Below are 22,933 nucleotides of genomic sequence, written 5' to 3' on the forward strand. Positions count from 1 at the left end.
TTCCTTACTTTTGTCTTAGTTGTTTAGTTTAAATCGCCTACTAATCCTCTCAATATTCTCTAGAAAAAACCAACCCCTGGCTCTGATTCTCTTTAAAAATGATCCGGTGCTGGAACAGCACCCTAATTAGATATTGTACATCGTAACAAACGATTCGTATAAAAAAGTGGCTTCTTCGGTTTATAAAAATTTCACTAAATTAGAAAGGTTTCGTTTCTGGTTTCATTGCTTATTTGTTGTAGTTGCTGTGGTGTGGTGTGGTGTTCTGTGTTCTCTGCTTCCTACTTGACTTTAATATGTGGCGTGTAGCTTATTTTTGGTATTGCTCGGAGTATTTTGTCTGAACGCTCTTCATCCTATTGCAATCCTGGCTGTTTCTGGCTGTGGGAGTGGGGAGTTCGGCTTGAGGTGGTGGTGTGTACTAGGGGTCTAGCCGCGTTCAGCTGAGTCCTGCCCCCGAGGCGGCGGCGTTGCGGTTGAGCAGCACGGAGCTGGCCGCCTGCTTGTTGCCGCCGCAGAGGCGCAGCACGGTGAGCACATCGCTGCGCGGATAGCCCAGGGCCATGAGATCGGTGACGTCCTGCTCGGTGAAGCGGTCCAGCGGCTGAATGGTGTTGGGTCCGCCGCCAGCGGCGCCAAAATCGCTGCCGCCGCCCTCGCGCTTGCTCTGCTCGATGGCGTTGGCGATGGCCTCCTGCTCCATCGACTCCTCCGAGTTCCCTGTCAGCCGAGCGCTGACCGGCAGCTCGCTCTCCGGCAGGAACGGCGTCGTTGTGCCGGTGGTGCCGATAATCAACAGATTCCGCTGCAAGTCAATCAGGCACTGCAAAGGGATAGCTTGTTAGTTTGTGCCATGTTCAGAACCAGCTCAAGACCGGACTGCTCTACCTGGTGGCGCTTCAGCATGTCCAGACCCAGCAACATGTCCATGGGCTGCTGGCCCAGCACCGTGAAGCTGGACGTTAGGTGATCGTTCTCGATCTGCAGCTGCACCATGTGAATCCTGCCCAGAATGGGCTGTGTGCCCACGCCCTTGGCCACGCCGTTCCAGCGCGTGTCTATCAGCCGGTTGACGTGGCAGCGCTCGGCACAGTCCTTGCTCATGATCGTCGTCTGGGCGCCCGAGTCCACGAAGGCCTTCACCGGTATGCCATTCACCTTGCAGTTGATGTAGCTGCAAACAAAATGGGGTGCGTATATAGACAATGCAGGAGCTCTATCAAGAAGATGCGGATACGTACAGCATGGTGACCGTGCCGAAGATCTCGGGATTGTACTCAATGGCCGCCGCCATGTTATCCTGGATATTCTTCTGCTTGATCTCCTCGGCAATCAGGCGCTGCGTCTCCTCGTCGAAGGGGTCGGCGTTGAGCATGCGCATGCGGTGCTCGTTGCGCCGCTTTCGCTCCGTAACATGCTCGCGCAGCAGTCGGGCGAACGTCTCCTGGTCGCCGGAATCGAGGGCCTCGGCCAGACGGGGATTGTACTGCCGCAGGAGCGACAGCGTCTCGGGGCTGGACAGGAACATCTGACGCACGGTGGCCGGGTCATCGTCGAAGTTCACGTTGAACTCGTCGGTCGGGGGGATGTCTGTGAGGTTGTTGAACAGCTGCTGCTGCAGCCCCTGTTGTCCCTGGGCGGCCCGCGAAGGTGGACTGCCGCCGGAACTGGAGCCCGGCACTGCGATGCTGCTGAAGTCCAGCGTGCTGATCGCGGGATTGCCGCCACCTGAAAACAGGAGGAGGGTGGGAGTTTGCTTAAATATATTTTTAATGTGGGAAAGGGGTTGAAAGGGTGAAGACACATTTTTACATGCAATTTGATCAGAACTTTAGAGATATTCAATATTCAGATATAGAGATAAAAAATAATGCCCAAACCATCTTGTTTGTTCAGATATATTGACAGCATATGCTAATTAGTATATATACAAGGTATTTCCCCTGTAGCAAACTAAAGAATCGAAAAAATGAAAGTCCAAATATGGGTCTAAGCAATGTGAAAAAGAGCGAGCAAGCTACACTGTATAATCTTAAAAAAAAAGTTGAATAAAATATAGAACATAGGATATATCCGATCATAAGTTTTCAGAAATCTAAATAATATATGATTTATAAATATATATATTGAGATGGTCTTAAAACTTGATGTATAATAACTTGTTTTGGACGGCAGAGGTAATACGATCTTGACCAAGCTCAGGTGAGCAGTCAAAGATTTAAAATAAGGAACATATGTGTTAGTCAGTAGAATGCTTATCTTAAAAAAAAAAAACATCAAAGATGAGAAGGTTTTCGCAGACCTCTCTTGATTATCAGACTTTTAAATTATAAAAATAAGTAGGATTGATAGAGACCTACGTTAAGATGGTCCTAAATGATATGGTATTTGATAGTATAACCAACATTTGTATTAATCAACAGGATGTTTATCCGTAATATTTAAGTACAATGCAATTTGCCGGCGAAGAAGTTAGCTTCCTTTCTATAATTATACTCATAAATGGGTCTCTTGGAGTCCAAAGTGTGGAATGTGTATTCGCACATATACGTACGAACTGTGCCGTGCAGAGGTTGAGCCAAACCGAAAATTGTTCACCGCCCACACCTGTCTGCAGTCGCAAAACGCACAAGTGTGTTGTGCGAATGTACACATCGCTTCTATAGCACGATCCCATTCCAACGGACAGGCTGACAAGGCCAAATGCGCATGCAGGGGTCAACAGAACAGCAGAACAACAAAGCCAACAGGCGGCGGGCAAGGTGGGCGGTGGGGTGGGTGGATCTCTGAGCACCTGCTGCTGCTCCTCCTCCACTTCCATTGCCTTTCCCGCGCGCCCTCCCTTCTACCGCCGCTGCAATGGAAGGCGATAAGCGACTTCCAGCGCTACGTTATTTTGGAACTCGCAAAAAGAAAGGCGGGCGTTTATTTTTAACTCCCAACTGCGCCGCAAAAAGATGCGATGTGCGCTCTTCCGAAATAACTAAAAAACGCAAACATTTCAGAACAAAAGGGGGTGAGCTGGGGATTCACAGTTCAAATTTCATCACACCGCGTAGAGTTTTTGGCTTTGTGCATATGCTTTGTTTGAAAAATGGAATTTCATAATCATAATGAGCGAGGTAAAATCAATGCAAAGTAATTGAATTCATGTTTTGGCTTCCTTTTTGTAATTACAATATTAATGAGCGAGTGATTGGGGGTCAACAGAGTCAGACCTGCTTTCACCCCGCCCAGAAAGATCCGCCCCTGGGTCCAGCATACGTGACCCAGTTAAGGGTTAATGGCCACCCGCTCCCCCGCCGCCTGCCACCACATCCAGTGGCGCTTCCAGCTCTCTCACCTGACCGATTGGCGCTCCTGCGTCGTTCCAGCATTATGAAGTCGCCGTCGCCGACGCCGCACTGCTGCAGCGTCTGTTTATCGCTGGAAAGCTCGCGCCCATTGAAGATGACCACTATCTGGGCCACCTCCGCGCCGATCTCCATCGCGCAGAGGGCCTTCAGGTTCTCCAGCTCCAGATCCTGGGCCACGTCCAAGCAGAAGACCTTGTCATCGCTGGTGGTCACCGTGATTTTCATTGCCGCTGCCGCTTCTCCCTGGGAGGATCTCTGTGTGCTGGGATCGTTTCGGGGCTCTGGGTTGTGACTGTGTGGCGGTTGGAGTGAGTCCTAATCTCTGCTAGCTTTATCTTCGCTGGCCGCTGGGTGTGCTGATATTCTGCTGGTTCGCTTATTGTTTTGACACAACAACGAAAACGCCGCCTCCTCACTGCACGGTTGCATGCGGCGCGCTATCGATATTTCCAGAGGTCTGTCTATCGATGGTTGCGAGGATGGTCAGTTCATAATTTCCTTGGGCTATGGAATGCGGATCGAAAAGGGGAAATTACGGAAAATTTGGAGGGGCTCTGAATATTGTATCACTTAATTTGACATGTTTTCCAGAGATGCCACCTAGAGGGGTGAAAAAAATGCAGAACTCGGTTTAAATGTATACAAAATTCGCTCAATTATAACTATCGTTAGTTATTTTACGTTTGTGTTTAATATTTTAGGGGGAGGGACTGATTTGATTATTAAATGAAGATAATACAGTTACTGTTAACCACAAATTGTATAATTTAACATTTTTTACGATCCTTTATCACGAAATTTCAATGTAGGGTCGATCTGGCAACACCGGATGTAACCGATACTCTAGAAAATTCTGAAGAAATTGTTCATATCGATGGGCTTATTGCCAGCCAGCAAACAAACCGGAATTAATATTTATAATTATTAAGTTTTTGTTTTTACAATTACCCTATATATACAGCTATACAGTATTTTTATCGTTATCGATAAAAGAAAAATCCCCTGAATTTGAAACGGAGTGTGCCCAAGCAACGGCATTCGGAAAATACCGTGGCAAACTATCAAGTACCTGGATTTTCTGAAAACACTCACTACTTCACTTCACTTACTTATTGCAGTCTTCTTCTTCAAGATAAGATTTGATTTTGTCGTTCGCCGTTTTAAAAAATAAGGAATCCCTAAACCGCCGCGCAAAAGAGCACGAATGGAATAAAGTGTGATTTTCAAAAAAATTAAAAAAAAAATACTACTGCGCCCTAAAATAAAACAAGTACAACCCTGTTTCCATTGAGAAGCCGAACATAGCGGTTTATTCGGTTGTTGTTGCTGCTGAGCGCGTAAAAATTCAAAGCAATTCTCCAAAAATCGCGCGTTTGAGTGCTGTTTCTGCGTTACTTTTTTTTCGAGTGTGTTTTCTGCGAATAAATAAGAATATGCTAAAATTTCGGAATGCCAAATGAGCTGTAAACAAAAAGGTAAAGACCAGCGGTTTTCCAACTTCTTTAAAGGAATTTCCCATCGCCTATGTGTGTGTGTGAGTGTGTGGATGGGTGAGAGCAAATGTAAGCGCAGTTCAAGCCACCGTTTTTGTTGTTGTTGCTGCTGCTGCTCGAAGGTGGAAAAGTGTCGCAGTGTGTGTGCTTGAAATGCCGGCAGAACCGGTTTAGCAAGTGGCCAAAGCAAAAACAAAAAGAAAATAAAAATATTACAAAAAAAAGCCGATCAGATACTTCGTTCTCGCGTCGATCGGTATTGCGATCAGGAATTTTGTCACCTCAGTTGCGACAGAACGTGATCTTTGGGTGATTTTGATGATATTGACATAAATGATAGTTATATTATATGCAACTACTACTACGTTTCGTTTTTACAATATCCTTAAAACAACTACATAAAATGTTGGGCATTTGATCACGAAGTTTTGGTGAATATTCTGTGGGGCTACAGCTGATTTTCATTGAGAATTCAACACCATATCTCAGTTTCTTAGAACACACTTTGCATAATAATTAACGATCGCTGGCTGATCGCGATCTCTTTTCGTGTGAACCCATGAACAGCAACAACAACAACTCCGTGTCGCGTCGCTCTCTCTTTTCCGTCTCCTCCTCCCCGCTCTTTCGCTGCAAATGCGCCTGCGTGTCAGTTCTTTTTATTTTTATCTCCTTTCCCGAAATTCCCGTAATTAATGCGTAAGAGCGGCTGCGTCGCAGTCGACGTCGGGGAGTGCAGCACGTCCCGAAAACAACAACAAATCATAATTAAGAGATAATGAGCCGGTGACATTGAAAAAAAAGCCGTAAATAACCTTGATCTTGGACAGGAATCTATAGATCTTAACGCCTGATTGCGGATTACTTGGTGTTTGAAAAGGTGTCGCAAAATCTACGTAAACTAGTCAATCAGAACATGATATTTTTATATTTTCCTGAGTTTTCCAAAAAAAAATATAATCTGATTGTTGTTTGCTTATAAAAATGGTTTTTATAAACCAAAACAAAAACGTACGATCCTCAGATTAAAAAAAAATTCATTTACTAAAGTAAAGAGTTAAAGAATTCACCCTTGGTTATTTTTTAAAAAATTATACAATTGTGTATATTGAAATATAGTATATTATGATATGGTTATGACCATGATATTTATAATATTTGGAGTGTTTCCTCTGACCTTTTCCCTCGATGAAGTTCCTGTTTTTCCTGGTACTTATGTATCTTTTTCTCAAGCTACTTCCGCTTCTTCCCACTTAATTTGGGATTACCGCTATGCACTGCATTTCCAGCATGTGCAAAAGTGAACCCGCTGTTTTTTACTCGTCGTATGGCCCATTGTAAGGCTCACGCACGAAATCGGGCCTTAGTAAAACCCCCAAAAGGCCCCCACATTTCTTTTTTACCTCCGCCCGCATTTGTGACTCTTCCATTGTCTTCGTCACTCGTTACGCACTTTTTGTCCATCGAACAAAAAATAAAACCCTCGAAAAGCTAACCTTAACCGCACCTTTTTCCGTTAAACGTTTCACGGTTTCAACTTTGCGCTCGACTGGGCTTGCCGGCGGGGTTAAGATCAGCAGAGATAGCTCAACTTGAATGACTTACAAACGTGATCACCGGGATATGAAAGGTTACAGATCTGTCAGTCTCTACTGAAATTTAATCCATTGAAACCATTTTATAGGTTGGATATTTCTATAGTTTACATCAAGAGTTTCACATTATAACAAAGAATTACTCACGAAAATTGATAATAAATTGAACAACGTAATTTTTAAAAAGAATATGTTATATATTTTTATATATATTTACTAATATTTAAAATAAATTTGAATTTTTTTATATCTTTATATCTTCTTTATATCTCAAGTAATGCTTGATGCTTAAAAAATAATTCCTAAAAATAGGCAAAAAAAAAAAAAAATGAAATCCTATGGAGAATATCTTTTATATATTTTTTATAAATATGTTTATTTCCATGTGAACAGTCAGTCCCATCTGAAATTAAAATCCATTTATCTTCTTTTTAGATAGTTTATATGAAACATTCTTATGAAGAATATTTAATATAATAATAATATTAATAATTTTACATAAACAGTTAACAAATATGTTTATAGTTATAGTGAAAATAGTTAGTTATAAGGTTTTTAAAAAGGAATTCCTCACGAATATGTAAGAAAAGTAGATATCAAATCTCTGAGAAAGATATTTATTCTATTATTTTCACTTAAATCCGCCAGTCCATATAACAAATTCATCCCAAGTGTTAAACTTTTTAATAACGAATTCCTCTCAATACAACTCTGATATTATAATAATATTTGATATATATGTTGTTAAAGAGTTGAAAAACTTTTGTATTTCTTTATAATTATTATATTTACCCTGTAAGTAACCAGCTCACTAATTACGGTTCCATGTTTGGAGTGTTTGCTCGTTCGACAGCGAAGTTGCATAAGCAAACATTCCCGTTCTGCAGCTCTCAATTTGCCGACTTTAGTGACTTCCACTAGTCAGCGACAAATTGTTGACACATTTAACAACTGATTGCGGTGGATGGGTTGGTTGTGCGGCGGTCCCGGGGTGCGACAAGGTTATCATCGCACCCAAAGCTGCCCAATCGACACTTTTGATAATGCGGGCGACGTGCGGCGTGCCATTAACTCAAATTAAATGTCAATAGGTGGGCGAGAAAGAGTGTGAATTAAGTGGGACAGGTGGGCAAATCGCTGTCAAAAACGCCACGCTCAATTAGCCGCAAAGCCAAGTTGATTTTCTAATTCCCTGCATTGTCTCGAATGCCTGGTATCTGTTTGGCGTGCGTCAAAACTGTCAGAGTAAGGATTTTGTAAGGCCCAGTATTATTTTCAAATGCCTGTCAAAATTGGTCAGCAAATTTATGGCCCCTAGCTTTACCCTCTTTTTTTTTGTTGGCTATCTGTTGAGATTTATATGGTCCGTCATGATTTATGCGCGGCCTGCTCAAATATGGTAACTCGAACTGGAAAGGAAATAAATGGGCGGGGAAAGTCAATGTCTTGTTTGGTCCCACAAAGAAAACGCCGATTTTTGTTCGGGGCTGGGGGAGCGGAAATATTAAACCCAAAAGTAAAGACAATCTTGAATAATGTCTTCATTAGACGAATGATGGCCTCGTGATTGAAACGAGGAAGGAATACAGAGATTATTTTAGGTTTCCTCTTGAATATATCTAAAGATAAATATCCCAAAAGCAACCTGCTGACCTGCACTTTCATTGAGCCCTACTTGGTCTTTATCTCAGTCGGTTTATCTCCGACTCCGGGGAATTTCCCACACCTCTCCGCTTATAACCATCTCCATCCCCAATCGAACTGCGTCTCAACTTTCAATTGCGCCTCGCGATGGGGGCAGGAACAATAGTCGAGAGTGGAGAATCCACCCCGAACTAAATGACGCCGCAGCTTCTTGGTATCTTCTAGTGCCTGGGATAAACTCCGCTTGAGATTCAGTTTCATTTTCAGCTGCAGTGCACTTTATAATCACCCCTCCCTGGATCCACAATCGAATCAAGCCAAATAAGCACAAATCAGTCTTTGGAAAAAACCGAAATCAAAGCAATTGCAACTTGATAAGGACCCACGAAATTGAGCTCTGCTTTGGCGCTTGATTTACTGCTGCTCATGCGGAGCGTGTGGCCCCAATAGATTCAGTTCTTCTCTGAAAATTCGCCACAGCGGCAGAAGTTCTTTGAGCCGCCAAAGTGGCCCACTAATCGGAGACAACTCAACGTCGCAAAAAGGGAAAAAGTCTGGAGAACAGAGAGGGTTGAAAGTGAAATCAGAAAAGTCGATGAAAGATGCGTATCAGAAAGTTATGGCCCAAGTGTGGGTAAATTAACTTAAAATCTGATGGGAAAAATTATATTCTCTAAAGAATACCAAAATTATTTCATATGGACAATATAGAACATGGATCTGCAGTTAAAAGTGTTCCATTTGTCAGACAAATGTAATTAATAGATGAAAATTACAACCAAAGTTGCACTTTAAATCGTTTTTTTTGTTGTTTTTAGTTTTATTTATTTTTTAGTGTTTGTAGTGATTTTTTGTATTATTATTTTGAAAGTAAGGAGTTTTAAAAAGGATATCCGATTTAATGGACATACAATGCAGAGAAACTGGACTTTAAAATATATGTTATCCTCAATCAATGCCTCAAGTTTAAGATTAGAAAGTACCTACATTTTAAATTGAATTAAGGTGCAACATTTTTTTAAATTGCTTTAAGCTTATTATTAATATTTTTTATTATTTTTTCTTATTTTTTTCTTATTTTTTTTCTTATTTCTTTTCTTATTTTTCTTTTATTTTTCTTATTTTTTTCTTTTATCCCTGAATTTTAATGCATGTATAGTCAATGGAGCTTTCAAATCTTAGCCATACTTGACTATGTCATCCCCGGGTTTATCTTTATGTGACTTCTTTGGAAGATCTTATCGCCTGATACGGCTCCCCAGAAGTGCGGGGTTAAGTGTGCCTCAGCATTACTCAACAACCTGAGATACCCGAGTAACTAAGACCCGTTCCCTGGCAACCTTCAGTGCCTCGAGTGGCTCTACAGAGGGCTAGACAGATAAAGTCCGAGATAGTCGGCTCGCAGATAATTGTTTATGGGTTACCAAAAACTAGCGCCCAAAAAAGTGGAATATTTATTTTTTAATTAAGCACTTAGGCAATCTACAGAACTAATCTTGCAGCATGTTACAAAATTGATTTAAGCCAACCCTGAAATGGCTAAGGTAAGACCTAAAAGTGAGGCCTAGGTGGAAGGCGGCCCTAGTGGCTACGCCTAGAACAGACCAATGTATTTGGCAATAATCTCAGGGCGATAAGATACCAATAGCTGATTCGGACTGACCTTTTTCCGTTCTACTATATTTCGCTCATTTCTCCTAGCCAAACACCTTAGCTGACCACAACTTATCGCTTTTTTGGGGCTCTTGAGATTTGCCGGGGCTTCCAAAGGGGAATCTAGATTGAATATCGGGCTTTTTTTAGATGCCAATGCGCTGAGGGTTGTTTTAATTAAATTTCCTTGTGATTCACAAATTAGTAATGCCCGGCCAGGTTTTACAATAGATTTGTTAATGCTACTGTTACTGCTATGGAAAACGCTCGAATTGCGCTTCATAAACTCTCGCGTGCAGCGCAGTTTCATAATTAACCTGCCGCCTGCCCCACTCTTTTTGTGTGGGTGAATTGGCCGCTTTCCTCGCGGATTAAATGACAAAAATGCTATACGATTTCACAGGGAAAACAAAGGCTGGAAAACTATTTCAGGTCTAGCATAACCACATAGAGAGACAAAGGCACGTGACGCCCTCTGGCGGGCGGCGAAGCGAAACTAAAGCGGCCTACATTGCAAATGGGTTCCATTTGAAGATCGTACCAGGTCCCTGGATAGGCCCCATCAACGGCCACCGAAATGCAGTGCAACGCATTTAAATTAGACAATGTATTGTTGGGATCGTGGAAATCATTAACAAATTAAATCAAATAATTGTTTAGGGATTGATTTTCTGATATTTGTCCATCGAAATTGACTAATAGATACCCTGTCTTATGACGTGTTTTAAAAGTCTTTACAAAACAAAAATCTTATTAGACTTTAGGCAATCAAAGTTTGATTTTCAAACATTCTTTGGAGCACTAAAAATATTCTATTTTCTTCACAACATAAGACATAGAATGCAATTGGTTCACAGCCATTAAGATTAAGATATATTCGTATTATATATTCTATCCCTTTGTCCGAAATTCTACTTTTAGTCCTTAAATATCGTAATACGTGGTCATGGCTAAATAAAATCAATTATTTTAAATGTAAATTATATTAGCCCTTCGCTAGATATAATAGTTTAATTATAAGCGTGCTAATTTTGTCAAGAATAGGTATTATCATAGTCTTGAACATCTTTGTGCACTTAAAGCAATACCATCGAAGTTGGCTGAGTAAGGAACGTCAAATATATGCTCTGTAACCGAAGGCTTTGAGTTGGCCCTCAGTTCTACTTCAGAATCATACGTTCCTATACGAACAGTATACAAATCCGTAAATAATAATAAACTTGAAGAAATGTTTCCTTCCTTGCGAGGTTTCATATCCTGGAAGCCCATCAAAGCGAAGAGCTCGCGCCGTTCAGCCGACGGAATCGAGCCCAGGGCGATCATTGACCTGACCGTGGAGATAGATCCGCACATCAGGCAACTGGCCGAGGAGAACGAAGACCTCTACATGTGTCCCATTTGCTATGAGGCGCCTGAGGAGCCGGTGGCCACCATGTGCGGGCACATCTTTTGCCACTCGTGCCTGGTCTCTGAGCTGCAGCCCTTCAATCGCTGTCCCATGTGCAGGAAACTAGTGCCCAGTTACTTCCGCATATATTTCTAACTCCAAATGTTTTTAATGTTTAAAGTTATTTGTTAACTTTAGAAGCGGGCAGAGAAAGATCTAATTGTTATGAAATAAACCCAGCCAAAGCAGTTCCTTTGGCTACATTTTGAGCATAATATTTAAAGTGAATTATTGCTGGGAGGGATTATAAATAGAGTCATTAGTTGTTTGTTTTAAAAACAAAACATTACAAAATAAATATAAATCAGCAAGTTTTTTTTAGTTTCTTATGTAAAGAGAAAGATAATATCAGAAAATGTTAAAAAAAAATATATATAATAAATATATTATTTACTATAATAATTATTAGTCGGTAGAACCCTTAGAACTTAACTTTCTAGTTTATTTATTTCTTAAAAAGTACTTAAAAAATAGTAAAAACCCTGAGTACATTGCCAGACAGATTTTTCGTGCAATTATCAATTAACCTAGTTTAATTTCTTCACATCACTGAGACGTCGCTGCATTTTTAATTATTTGCACGGCGCTTAATAGAAATTTATGCAAGTCGCAAAATAAAGCCGCAGACAAATGACTCTGTCTCTTTTCCTTTCTCTTGGAAGTCTCACTCCCATATATTCGGATATATATTTTCGCCAGTCGAAGACTTTAGCCAGTGCAAATTGCCAGCAATTGTTGTCAATTTAAAATTGAAAAGAAGTCAAATGTTGAACAAGAATGCATGCAACATATAAGTACGAGTACAGCGCCCAAAGGCAAAGATGAAGCCGTTGATCTTGTCTACTCACACGCATTCATACAGTTGAGGTGGATTAAAAAGATATAATTTTTAATTCCTAAATAGTAAACTATAATATGATTTTTCCTATTTAACAATCTCATTTTATACCGAAAAGCCAAAAAAATATTGATTTTGAAGCACTTTTAAATTTAAATATCAAAAAATACCAAAAATATTATTTTAAATAACTACGTATAATAATCTATAAACTGATTGCTGACACCTATTCAGCAGTCTCATTTTATAACGCAAAATCCTACAAAATTAATTTTGAAAGCTTCTATAAATTTAAGTATCAAAATATACTAAAAATACTACTAAATTATTTATGCTAATAAATGTACATTTTATAATGCAGCCATCAAATACCAATAAAATACTAAAATAAATATTCAAAAAATTAAATAGATTTGGTTTTAAGACGCATGATTTTTTTTTCCAAAAAGCAAGTGCCATTTTTCTGACCGTAGCTGTGTATCTCAGACTCAAGTGCCTGCTATCTCTGGGCAATTTTCACTTATCTCCGATGCTCCACATAACGAAAGGTTTCTTTATTGCCAGGGGTAAATGGGTGTACGGGTATATGGGATACGAGCGTATAGGTATAGCCCCGTATATCATGTCTCAAGGTAATCTTTTGATTAACAAGACGCTTAAGCCGTCGGAATTCCGTGTATTTTGTAAGCTTTGGGGAAATTCTTAACGATTTCCTTGTCTTTTCTCCTTACAGAGCTATTTAAGAACTGATTAAAAATGCCGAATCACCTGTATTGAGGGGAGACGAGAGGAAACGACGCGAGAACCACGACGAGAGGCCATCTGAATCAGCAGGGGAACCGAGGATCGAGGGCAGCATCCATCCATCCGCGCAATGGCCATCAATCAGGGCAAATACAAACCGACGATCTGCGCCATCGACGAGGTGGATGACCGCAGTTTCAAGCTGCACAACAGCCAGGACGAGATCGGCGGCAAGCAGCAGCTGCAGCAGATCGAGGGCAGCGAGACGGCCCCGCTGACCACCAATCAGCAGAAGCTGCATATGGACGACGGCTCCCACCTGACGCCCAAGGATCTGGAGGCGGCTCGCCAGGATGCCCTCAACGAGGTCGGCGGAGCAGGCGGCGGCAGAGCCACGGCAGCAATCACGCCCAACTCCACACATCCCTCGGCCAATGGACTGAGAGGTGAGAACCGATCCTCGAAAGCACTTGCCATTAACTTTCCATTTAAAACCATGAAATTCGTAGACGGGGTTATAGGAATACTCATTAAAAATTTTGATATTTTTCAAACACTGTTTTTTAGATATTTAGATTTACGTATATTGTTTTATAATAATCTATTTCATTTGGTCAAAAATTTTAAATTTAAATGCTTATGTTTTTTTTGTTTTATGATTTTAGATTGCTAATTTGGTTATATAAACAGTTTTAACTCTTGTATTTATCTCATTTTGATTTTTTAAATAGTTTAAAAAAAATATACTGTTATCGAAACCAAATTGATAAAGTAAGTTTTTAAAACATTAAATTTACATTTTTTGGTTTTTTGGTTTTTTATTTAACTTTTAAAATTCTCTTAAATTGGAGAAAAATCTAAAATTGAAAAGTTCAAATATTTTTGGAATCGGTATATGATGATGGTTAATTTTGTTAAATAAAAATGCAAACAGTAGATTCATAGTGGGTGCATAAAACTCACTCTAAAATCACTTGAAAATTGTATTTTTAAGTGTCTAAAAGTATGCAGTATATAAATAAGTACAATATGAGCTTAACATACTTTGTTGCATACTTTTAGATACATAAGGAATTATATTTATGAGTGGTTCCCAAACAGCAGTGATTTGTTTTGCCTCCTGTAAAATATTTTCTCGACTCCATCCTCATTTCATTAACTCATGCTTTTCCTTATCCTTGGCCCTGCCCGATGATAGCCTTGCTGCTTCCAGGCCGACGATCCTTCGACGCACTGATGAGCCTGTCGCGCAAGCGGCGCATCCTGTACGTGACCACCGCCTGCCTGTGCGCCCTGCTCCTGCTGATCATCATCCTGCTGCTGGCCTTCTGGCCGGAGGTGCCCTTCTACCTGCGGGCGCCGCTCTGCCTGGAGAAGGAGTGCGTGGAGAGCAGCCGGCAGCTGCTCCTCTGGGCCAACACCTCGAAGAGTCCCTGCCACGAGACGTACGAGTGGGCCTGCGGCAACTTTGCCAGCGACTATGCCAACCACGACTACTTTGTGATCAAGCGCGGCGAGTGGAACTACGAGACTTACAATGAGTATCAGGGTGAGCTGGGGTTAATCTTCCCTCCCATCTGCGGTATCCTTATCTCAAGATGCATATCTTTCGCTTCGCAGAACTCAATGAACTGAATCGCTTTATTTCAATGCTGCCCAATACGCAGGAGGGCTCGGTGGAGACCACGGTGAGCAGTCTGTATCGCAGCTGCCGCGAGACGGACGTCCTGGACAAGAGCCAGTCGGATCTGCTCCTGAAACGAGCCATCAACGGAGTGTGTGAGTGATGGGATTGATTACCCTTATTATTATATGTGGGACCTGGTCAGGTTGATCTCTTATCCTAGTTGTTTTGAAGTTTAGGTTTCCTGATGATGTTTTTCTTGTTATACGGTTGCTAGAATACATTTATTGCATATAGTAATTTTATACTTGTCTATAAAAATATCACATACTTTTGGGCTGGCCAAATTGACCATCGCTTAAAGAACTTTTCTTTATATTTATAAAAGCTTTTTGGTCATACATCAGCTTTATTTATAAAATTTTTTTTTACCAAAATATTAAAAGAGATTTTAAGGGGTTAAGTTTTTAAAATCATGGCATTTTTAAATCCAAAAAAATGATATAATCTATGTAACGAAACTTCGTCTGTATATCATTGTATTGAGTTAAAGTCAAGCCTGTCTCTGATATTTTAATTGGTATTTTCAAAGTGATTTGTTGCTTTTAAATACGCGTTAAATATTTGTTGGTTTATGTTAAACCGTGGAGTTTATGGTCTATAAAGATTATTTTTTATCATTATTTTCTGTAAGTCAAGTTTAAGATTTTTAGCTCACCTCCTCAACTAAAGAGTCTCTCCATTTTTTTTATATTCTTCTATGTCGTTAAAAATTTATTTATGCTTTCAAAAAAAAAACCTTTGACTATTGCATCACTGTACAGTAAAATTCTTGCTATGCGTCCACGCGAGTGATCATCTATTTGCCGCTGGGTGGCAGATAGGTGGCACTCTGGGCATTCTTGATGATGGTGCCGCCGGAGATGGATCCTCCGGTGATGCCGCCAGAGATTCCGCCAGTGCTGCCGCCGGAGGTCGAGGTGTAGCTGCCGACGGTGGAGCCAGTGCCTCCGGATACGTAGTGGGAGCTGCCGCCCGAGGAGCCAGTGCCTCCGGAAACGAAGTGAGAGCTGCCAGTGCTGGCGGCACCAACAGCGCCACCATCCAGGATGCCAACCACCGACTGGGCGGGGGCCACGCCGCCGTCCTGGTGCTCCGAGGTTCCCTCGATCCTGTCGTATTCGGCTGGAGGGGGAGGAGGTTGTGGAGATTAGTTTCGAGAAATCCCCAGATCATAAGTCTTTTTGCGAGAAACACTCACCCTGAATCTGCTGCTGGGCATGAGAGGCCTCCGCCTCGGTCTTGTACTTGATGAAGAAGACCTCCGGCTTGCTGGGCACGGTGGGTGCGGGCGTGGCAATGTCGTTGACCTCCAGCTGGTTGTCCTTCTTGCTGAGCACATAGATGACGGTCTTCTCCTCCTTGGGTGCGTATTCGGCGGACAGCTTGACATTGGCATTGCTCGAGGATGGGGCCTTGATGAACACCACGCGGTAGTTCTTCTGCGGGCGCCCAATCACCAGATGCTTGGAACGCTCCAGATTCTCATGCTCCTCGGGAGCGGCGACGGTGAAGAACTGCTTGTGGATGATGGGCTCCTGGAAGCCGCGCTGGACCTCCTGCTCCTGCTGCTGCTGGTAGGTGGGTGCCTGGTAGCCGGCCAGAGCGCCGAAGCCAATGTTAGGAGAGGGTCCGAATCCGGTGAAGGAGCTGCCGCCATAGTTGGAGGCACCGCCAGTCGAGTAGGTGGCTCCCTGTCCGCCAGAGGAGTAGGTGGCTCCCTGTCCGCCAGAGGAGTAGGTGGCTCCATTGCTGCCAGCAGAGTAGGTGGCTCCATTGCCACCGCTCGAGTAGGTGGCTCCATGACCACCACCAGTGGAGTAGGTTCCACTACCACCACCATAGTGGCTTACAGCCTGGGGGGCAGAGGAGCTGCCCACCAGCGAGCCCACGCTGGCGCTCTGGAAGGCACCCAGCGGTCCGTAGGATGCCACCGAGGAGTGGCTGGGAGCGGTCAGGAAACCACCGCCGGTAGAACCTCCGCTGGAGGTGGTCAGCGAGCCAGAGACTCCACTGCCATAGTTGTAGCCCTGGGGCTTGGCCTGGCTAAGAGCCACCAGAGTGCAAAGGGTCTAGGAAAAAAGCACACGAAAAAACAAAAAAAATTATAATCCTCTGGTTAATCCTGCGGTTAATCCTCCTGTCAACTTACCACAAACAGACGCATGTTGAGTGGTTTTCAGTTGTTGACTTAATGATGCTCCCCCTAGATGATTTGTGGCCTTTTATACCCCAAATCTTGGTTCCTCCGCTTCTTACTATTTTTCTATAATTTTTTTCTCCTCGCCGGTTTAATTAATTGCTCAATTATTTGACTATGCCGAACCTCTGACATTTGACTTGTGCGTCTGACGCTCTGACCCTCTCTGTCGCACCTCTGACCCGCCGTCTCTTTCACGCTTCCTTTAATGTGACCCCCTGTCCGTCGATGTTCGTTTTGTTTCTTTTCGGGGCGATCATAAATCATAGTCGATATCATATACATTCGCCGGTCGTCGGCGAAGTTCATCGCAGGCGGATCAGTATCAATATCAACATCGAAATTCGGTTGCATTTTTTCCGTTTTGTCGCATTGTTTCGCGATTATCTACCCTCTAATTTCAAAAGTTGCAAACTTTGCAAAATTTTGCATAAAATCCTCGATTGATTGATGGATCTTCTGCGGTTTACCAAGTGTGGCTTGGTGTGCAAACGTGTTTATGGCTTAATTTGATCAGCATTGAAAAGACAAGCTCGATTGTGACCATTGGAGGGGTATTTTTTGGTTCTATATGGTTTTGATCACTCAAGGATATGATTTTGTAGTAATTTGTGCACTTTATTTGTTATGTACTTATGAGAATACTGTGTATAAAACAGTTGGTTATAACGCAATACACATTTATTAAAATAGTTTTCGCTCTAACAAAGTAATTTTAGTAGGCTTTTTTTCTAAATTTTAGACTTCAAATTCGGTCATTTAGTCAATAACTAATTTACTTAAATTGTCTTCGCAACCTGAATTAAGATTTAACCCTGCTGAAAGGCTTGGGGAATGCTGGGATAGTATCTCCTTCAACTTGTTCCAACGCTCTTCGCGTTTGAGCTGCAAAGCTTTCGACCTAAAAAGGAGGTGAATTGTTTAATGTTTTAGAAATTATTTCGGTGAATAACACACTTTTCGTGCTCCGACTTCAAGTTTTTGTTGAGCTTGTTGAAGAGCTTCTCGTTCATCTGCAGGAACAACTTGGAAATGCTGTAGACCAGATCCCTTACCTCCTCGTTCCAGTGCTCCTTGCTCACGTGGTACAAGGCCGGAAACATGATGGGCAAGATGACCTCGTTGTTGGCCATAATGAGTGACACAATATTCTCATGGCTCCACATGCGAAGAGTCCTTTCAGCCACCTAAATTGTTGGGAATGACAAGTATTACTTTCTGCCACGTATATTAAATAGACGGGTCTCTAAAAACCACCAAATAATAATATTCTTTTGCCTTAAACCTAAGTTTTTGGATCTTATATTATGATATTAAACTAATTATTCTAAAATGTTACAAGACCACGTTACCTAATTAAAAGATCTTATGGCTTTCTGGGCTTTAATAGAAAGGTTTCTGATAAAAATGTAATATTTATAAACATTACTTTTGCCTTAATTAGAAGATCATTATATCATTCAGGGTCTAAATATACAATTTTCGGATCATACCAGCTTCTACTACTTATTTTAAAATATAACTATCACCAATTTTCAAGTTTTCTATGTAAAAAGGTATTAACTGCCGGCTAATCTTACCGACATATGAGGACTCGCCAAGCACTTTGCAATCCGGCGGAACATCGGAATCTGGATTTGCTGGAACTCTTCAGGACCAATCTTTTCCATCAGTTTGTAGATCTCGTCCAGGAACAGCATCTCTTTCTCGGAGGAAACCATGGGCCAGATTTTAAGCAGGCCATTGATGAAATACCCAATAAGTTTTAGGTTCTCAGAGAGCATGAGTAGAGTGCACTTCATCATGGGAGCAAAATATGTTACTAGGGATCGGGACTTGTGCAGCGGTACAAAGATCTTGATCAGCAAGTGTTCTTGTTCTTGGATCGATATCTCATTGCATTTACGGAATACTCTGGCGAAAAAACATAGTAAAGTAAATTAGGTTATAAAGGTAGTTAAGTGTTCTCCTACTCGTTGAGAAGTTCCATGAGCTCCGGAATTCCATAAACGTTTTCCGTTTCATAAATGAATCGGTAGAATACGTTGTTTATCTCCAGTCGTATATAGGGTCGAATTGCATCAAACTTAAAGTAGATGCGACGCAGGAGAATCTTTGTAAATTCACGTTCTCCCATAACCTTGGAGTCCAAGCTTTCCAATAACTACGAAAAGAGCCATTAAAAAGGTTAACATCCTAAGGATCTGTATCTGATCTTACCTTCACGATAATAGTTTGATCGATTTCTCGCTTATCGATCGCATCGAAATCGGTATACTCGAGAAAGCGAGAAAAGATCTCAAAGGTTAGCTGCCGTTTGGCCATATCCTCCAGATCCTTGGAAACAATATCGATATCGATCTTCTCTGCGGGCGGAGAATCGGCACTGACTCTTGCATGGGAATCGTTCATTTTGGGTTTGGGTTTTTAAAAATATATATTTTTGTTCCTTTTCGTAGCAGTATGTGTTCGTTGACTGGTCTGTGATCGATTATTGAAGGTAATCGAATAGGTAGATTGATCTGAGATGGACCAGAAATAAATACATCCTTGCTAACGTTGTGAAACGCATGTAAAGCGGGGAGTGCGAGGGAGATGGAGTGGCATAGCGATTGCAAACTTTATGATCTTATAACTTTTTTAAGAATGGTCCGATTTGAGCAATTTTTTGGCATATATATTGACAAACAACATCTCAATTAAATCTAATTTAAATACTCTATGAGTAAAGGGTATGAATATTTTGTTCAGGCCATTATAAACATTTCAAATCAAAGATATAAATTATTATGACATTGTGTTCTATCTATAAGAATTTAAAAGTTAACTTTCATTTGCATTGCTTTCATTTTCCTTCGCCAATTCTCTTTCTTTCGCTTTTACCGCCTTAAAGAGCCCCCAAACATGTTTTCGCATTTCGAATTATGGCTTTAACCACGTATCTTGATTGATGGACGCAATTTGTTTGCTGTCTTTATTGGCCAAACAAACAAATACCACAAAGAATCTTTTGGTTCTTTTTTATTTTCTTATGCCTCTTTTCTTTTCGCCGGTGATTTTTCTTGGCTTTTTATTTTTGTACTTTTTGTGCTTGGTTCTTAGAACAGAACTTGCTTCCGCCTCGGGATTTTAGTTTGACGTATTAAGCCATTGTTAACAAGAGCTTAATTATGTTGGTGGAATTAAACAGCATCGGCGAGAGCGTTATTATATTTCAAGCCACAGGCGCAGACATTTACTGGCGTTGATTCTGCGCTTGAAGTCTGTATACTCTTGCGTTTTCAAGAAATGTATTTATTTATTTATAAATTTGTGTGCAATATTATTTATTTTGATGAAACATTTTGAAATGAAGCTCAGTGGCCGCCTAAAACTCGTTGGCCTGCTGTTGTTGCAATGGCATTTCAATTATTGTTGCGCGCTTCATCTAAAATTTCCGCTTTGATCTTCGGAGTTTTGACAAATCTTTGTTAGCCCATAAATTATATCATTAGTTTTGGCCACATTGGCGGCACGGCGAACAAAGCGCCGCAAAGGATTTAAATTGCCCCCGAAACAGGAAATACCCTAGGCACTTATATTATTTTAATATTTATTTATCACGAGCTGCATAATTTTATTACATTTATTTGTCAGCATTTAGTGTGTGTTGTTTTCTTTCCACCGATTTTATACACCCAACAAAGGGTATAGGCAAATATGCATAGATTGCGTTGTGTTGTCATGGTCTATTTTTAGTTAAGACGGCTAAAAGCAGAAATTCCAAAACCACAAACCGTCGGCCGAGTGTTTCTTCGCTTTTCGTTGATGAAAAATTTCAATATAATTGCCATAATTTGAATGCGTTTTGGGCAGGGCCGTTTTAGGGCCATTGTTTGTGTTTGCGCTTTTGGCCAAAAAGCATGTGTGATTTATTTATATATTTTTCTGGCCACCTTGGCATGATAAATACTCGAGGGAGAGACGAGAAAAAGGTGTGGAAAGGCTCAGTGGGCGACTAGAATCCCGCTTTTTAGTTTTGAATTTTCGCCTCGACCTTGGCTTGGCCAAACTGTTGAAGATTAATTGCTGCCAAATTGTTGCTGCTGCCAATCAGAAAAAGGTCGCCCAGTTGATGCCCAAAAATGGCTTCAAAAATCCCATTAATTAAATGCAAATGCAAATACATCCAAAAGAAGATAAACTGGCCGCGCCAAAGAGTAGACACATCATAAAAAAACTGCATTGCCGTTTTGCCGTTTCTTTATTCGGTTGCGCGTCTTGCAAAATTTATGCAGATTGTTCGTTTCTCGATTTTGGCAAACTATCATCCACCTAACATATAGACGAAATACCAAAGCCCCTTTGAGAAGTCAGAAAATACTAGCAACATTTTCAAAAGATTATTATTTATATAATTTTATCACTAAAATGTAATATTTTTTAAGAAACATATTCTTTCTATTTCTTTTTTGCAAAACCTTAAATCCATCAGTTTTGTCACAGGGTCAAAGCACTTCTGCCCATATCTTTATATACAAAACGCAAATCAGATAAAAAAGTTTGCCAAAATTATACAGAAAACCATTTTTATTTACGCGTTCGCCAGGTTTTTGTGATAAATTCGCTGGTGGAAATGACATATCAATTATATGCTAATAGCGTGGAATATTCAACGATTGGCGGATATAATCGGCGTTTTTAAGTGGGATCGTTCCACTGGCGCCAAAATTGTGCTGCTGGGTCTGTCGTAGTGGTAGCCCGGCGATTGGTAAGCAGCTTGGTAATCAGCTTGGTAAGGGGTCGCTGCCGGAGGACCGCTTCCCGATTTACCGGGAGCCGCGTAGGGCGCTGAGATGCCGGTGTTTCCGCCCTGGTAATCAGCTTGGTAAGGGGAAGCTGCTGCTGGGTGTGGAGGGCCGTTCAGGGCCCCAATTACCGATTTTACGGGTGCCACATAGGGCGCTGAGATTTCCGTATTTCCGCCCAGTTGATCGTACTGCGTTTGGATTTCCCTTTGGGCCGCGGCAGCCTCGTCGTTGGTCTTGTACTTGATGAAGAACACATCCGGCTTCTGTTCGACCTGCGGTTTCGCCTCCGTAATATCCGTGGCCTCCAGTTCCGCTTGCTTCCGCGTGAGCACATAGATCACGGTTCGCTCCTCCTGGGGCGCCAGCTCCGCCGTATACTTCACTTGATCGCTGTTTCCCCCGGGAGCCCTAATGAAAATCACCCGGTAATTCCTGCGCGGCTGTCCGATGACTAAATGCTTCGTCCTTGGCTCCAAATCCTCGGGATCTTCGGCTGGTGATATACTATAGAACTGTTTGGTTACAATGGGCTCCATGGTCGGCGGTAGATAGGCACGTGATCCTTGAGCCGCCGCCAGACTTATCAACGAAAGTGAAAACCACACTAGGGAGTTGAACATTTCGCGAATTTCGGTAGACAACTGATTCGGGTGTTCCATCGCAGCTTCTCTTTTAAAAGAGATCTACTTAGATCGCACCTTCTGATTGTGGCAGAAATTTGAGAAAATTTGGCTTTTCACACATTTTCTTAACCCTTAAAGCGCTCCATTAAAAGCTGCCAAAACAAAAGACTTGAGCAACGAACTTGCGTTGGGTCAAGAAAATTAATTGTGCGTGAAAATGCTCGAACTGTTGTTTATGCAGTCGGAGTCTTTCACTTTCGTAATCATTATGTTTACAAAAAATGTAGTACAGCTTTTTGTAAAAAATATTATAGATTTTTTTTTAATTTTGTATTTTATTTAGAGCTATAACAGTTTTGAGTTAATATTCTAGCTTTATCTCCACTTTGCGTTTGAATTTGTTTTGGTATATTTGGTATTTTCAAAATAATTCAATAATGTAAATAAATAATCAATTTTTTTTGTTCTCTTGCAGCTAAATTATATTTAAAAAAGATCAATATTTAATTAAGAACAATAGTAGTAGTTCCCAGTTAATACACTAGCATTCTTTCCAATATTCCAACTATTTTATTAACTATTTTTTAAGTGTACTTACGTAACTGCAATATTATAGATCTTGACATACAGTTTTTCCCCATTCGTTCTTGTAGCCAGCCAGTTCGAGGCCCAATGGCCTTGAAAATCTCTAGAAAACTCGATTACCCCAAAAAATCCCCCAACTTAATTTAAAAACAATTAATTACGGCTTGACGATCCCGCTGCCCCGATTAGCTTCGCTTTTGACATGCCTCTTCGCCATGCTCTTCTCACTTCCCAGCGATTTGCAGGTCATTTATCATTTCCCATCAGGTGGGGCTTGCATA

At 41.3% G+C, this 22,933-nt stretch overlaps 6 protein-coding genes and 1 long non-coding RNA gene across 8 annotated transcripts in view; 3 read left to right on the top strand and 4 right to left on the bottom strand.

Annotated features, from left to right (window-relative positions):
* Positions 1-148: 148 nt before the first annotated feature.
* Positions 149-3,942, bottom strand: LOC108033137 (protein DDI1 homolog 2). Its single transcript, XM_017107360.3, has 4 exons — positions 3,344-3,942; positions 1,242-1,728; positions 889-1,174; positions 149-823 (listed from the first exon to the last, which is right to left on the bottom strand). The coding sequence occupies exons 1-4, from the start codon at positions 3,579-3,581 to the stop codon at positions 440-442; spliced, it is 1,395 nt and encodes a 464-aa protein (XP_016962849.1). The 5' UTR covers positions 3,582-3,942; the 3' UTR covers positions 149-439.
* A 508-nt stretch (positions 3,943-4,450) lies between these two features.
* Positions 4,451-22,933, top strand: part of LOC108033108 (protein gone early) — a 30,726-nt gene continuing 12,243 nt past the window's right edge. The window contains exons 1-4 of one of the 2 annotated variants that reach the window (XM_017107308.3): positions 4,451-4,831; positions 12,760-13,216; positions 13,969-14,319; positions 14,391-14,549. In XM_017107308.3, coding sequence (XP_016962797.1) covers positions 12,901-13,216; positions 13,969-14,319; positions 14,391-14,549 — 826 coding nt within the window. In that variant the 5' untranslated portion in view covers positions 4,451-4,831; positions 12,760-12,900. The remainder of the gene's footprint in view (positions 4,832-12,759; positions 13,217-13,968; positions 14,320-14,390; positions 14,550-22,933) is intronic. The other variant, XM_017107310.3, reaches the window with a different exon arrangement.
* On the top strand, positions 10,874-11,397 carry LOC108033114 (uncharacterized). The gene has a single exon (XM_017107318.3). It carries the CDS (start codon positions 10,970-10,972, stop codon positions 11,282-11,284), a length of 315 nt encoding a protein of 104 aa, XP_016962807.1. The 5' UTR covers positions 10,874-10,969; the 3' UTR covers positions 11,285-11,397.
* LOC108033109 (uncharacterized transmembrane protein DDB_G0289901) lies at positions 15,161-17,193 on the bottom strand. The gene is made up of 3 exons (XM_017107312.3): positions 16,607-17,193; positions 15,656-16,526; positions 15,161-15,579 (listed from the first exon to the last, which is right to left on the bottom strand). The coding sequence occupies exons 1-3, from the start codon at positions 16,619-16,621 to the stop codon at positions 15,254-15,256; spliced, it is 1,212 nt and encodes a 403-aa protein (XP_016962801.1). The 5' UTR covers positions 16,622-17,193; the 3' UTR covers positions 15,161-15,253.
* Positions 17,318-19,148, bottom strand: LOC108033111 (serine/threonine-protein phosphatase 2A 56 kDa regulatory subunit epsilon isoform). Its single transcript, XM_017107314.3, has 5 exons — positions 18,875-19,148; positions 18,628-18,818; positions 18,235-18,568; positions 17,612-17,841; positions 17,318-17,555 (listed from the first exon to the last, which is right to left on the bottom strand). The coding sequence occupies exons 1-5, from the start codon at positions 19,064-19,066 to the stop codon at positions 17,414-17,416; spliced, it is 1,089 nt and encodes a 362-aa protein (XP_016962803.1). The 5' UTR covers positions 19,067-19,148; the 3' UTR covers positions 17,318-17,413.
* LOC127010502 (uncharacterized) lies at positions 17,420-17,995 on the top strand. Its single transcript, XR_007763252.1, has 2 exons — positions 17,420-17,566; positions 17,633-17,995. It is a non-coding gene; the product is annotated as an uncharacterized LOC127010502 (long non-coding RNA).
* On the bottom strand, positions 21,306-22,064 carry LOC108033113 (uncharacterized). The gene is made up of 2 exons (XM_050887468.1): positions 21,517-22,064; positions 21,306-21,405 (listed from the first exon to the last, which is right to left on the bottom strand). Exons 1-2 carry the CDS (start codon positions 22,062-22,064, stop codon positions 21,306-21,308), a joined length of 648 nt encoding a protein of 215 aa, XP_050743425.1.

This window comes from Drosophila biarmipes, chromosome X (genome assembly GCF_025231255.1).
Source record: "Drosophila biarmipes strain raj3 chromosome X, RU_DBia_V1.1, whole genome shotgun sequence".
NCBI classification, from domain to species: Eukaryota; Metazoa; Arthropoda; class Insecta; order Diptera; family Drosophilidae; genus Drosophila; species Drosophila biarmipes.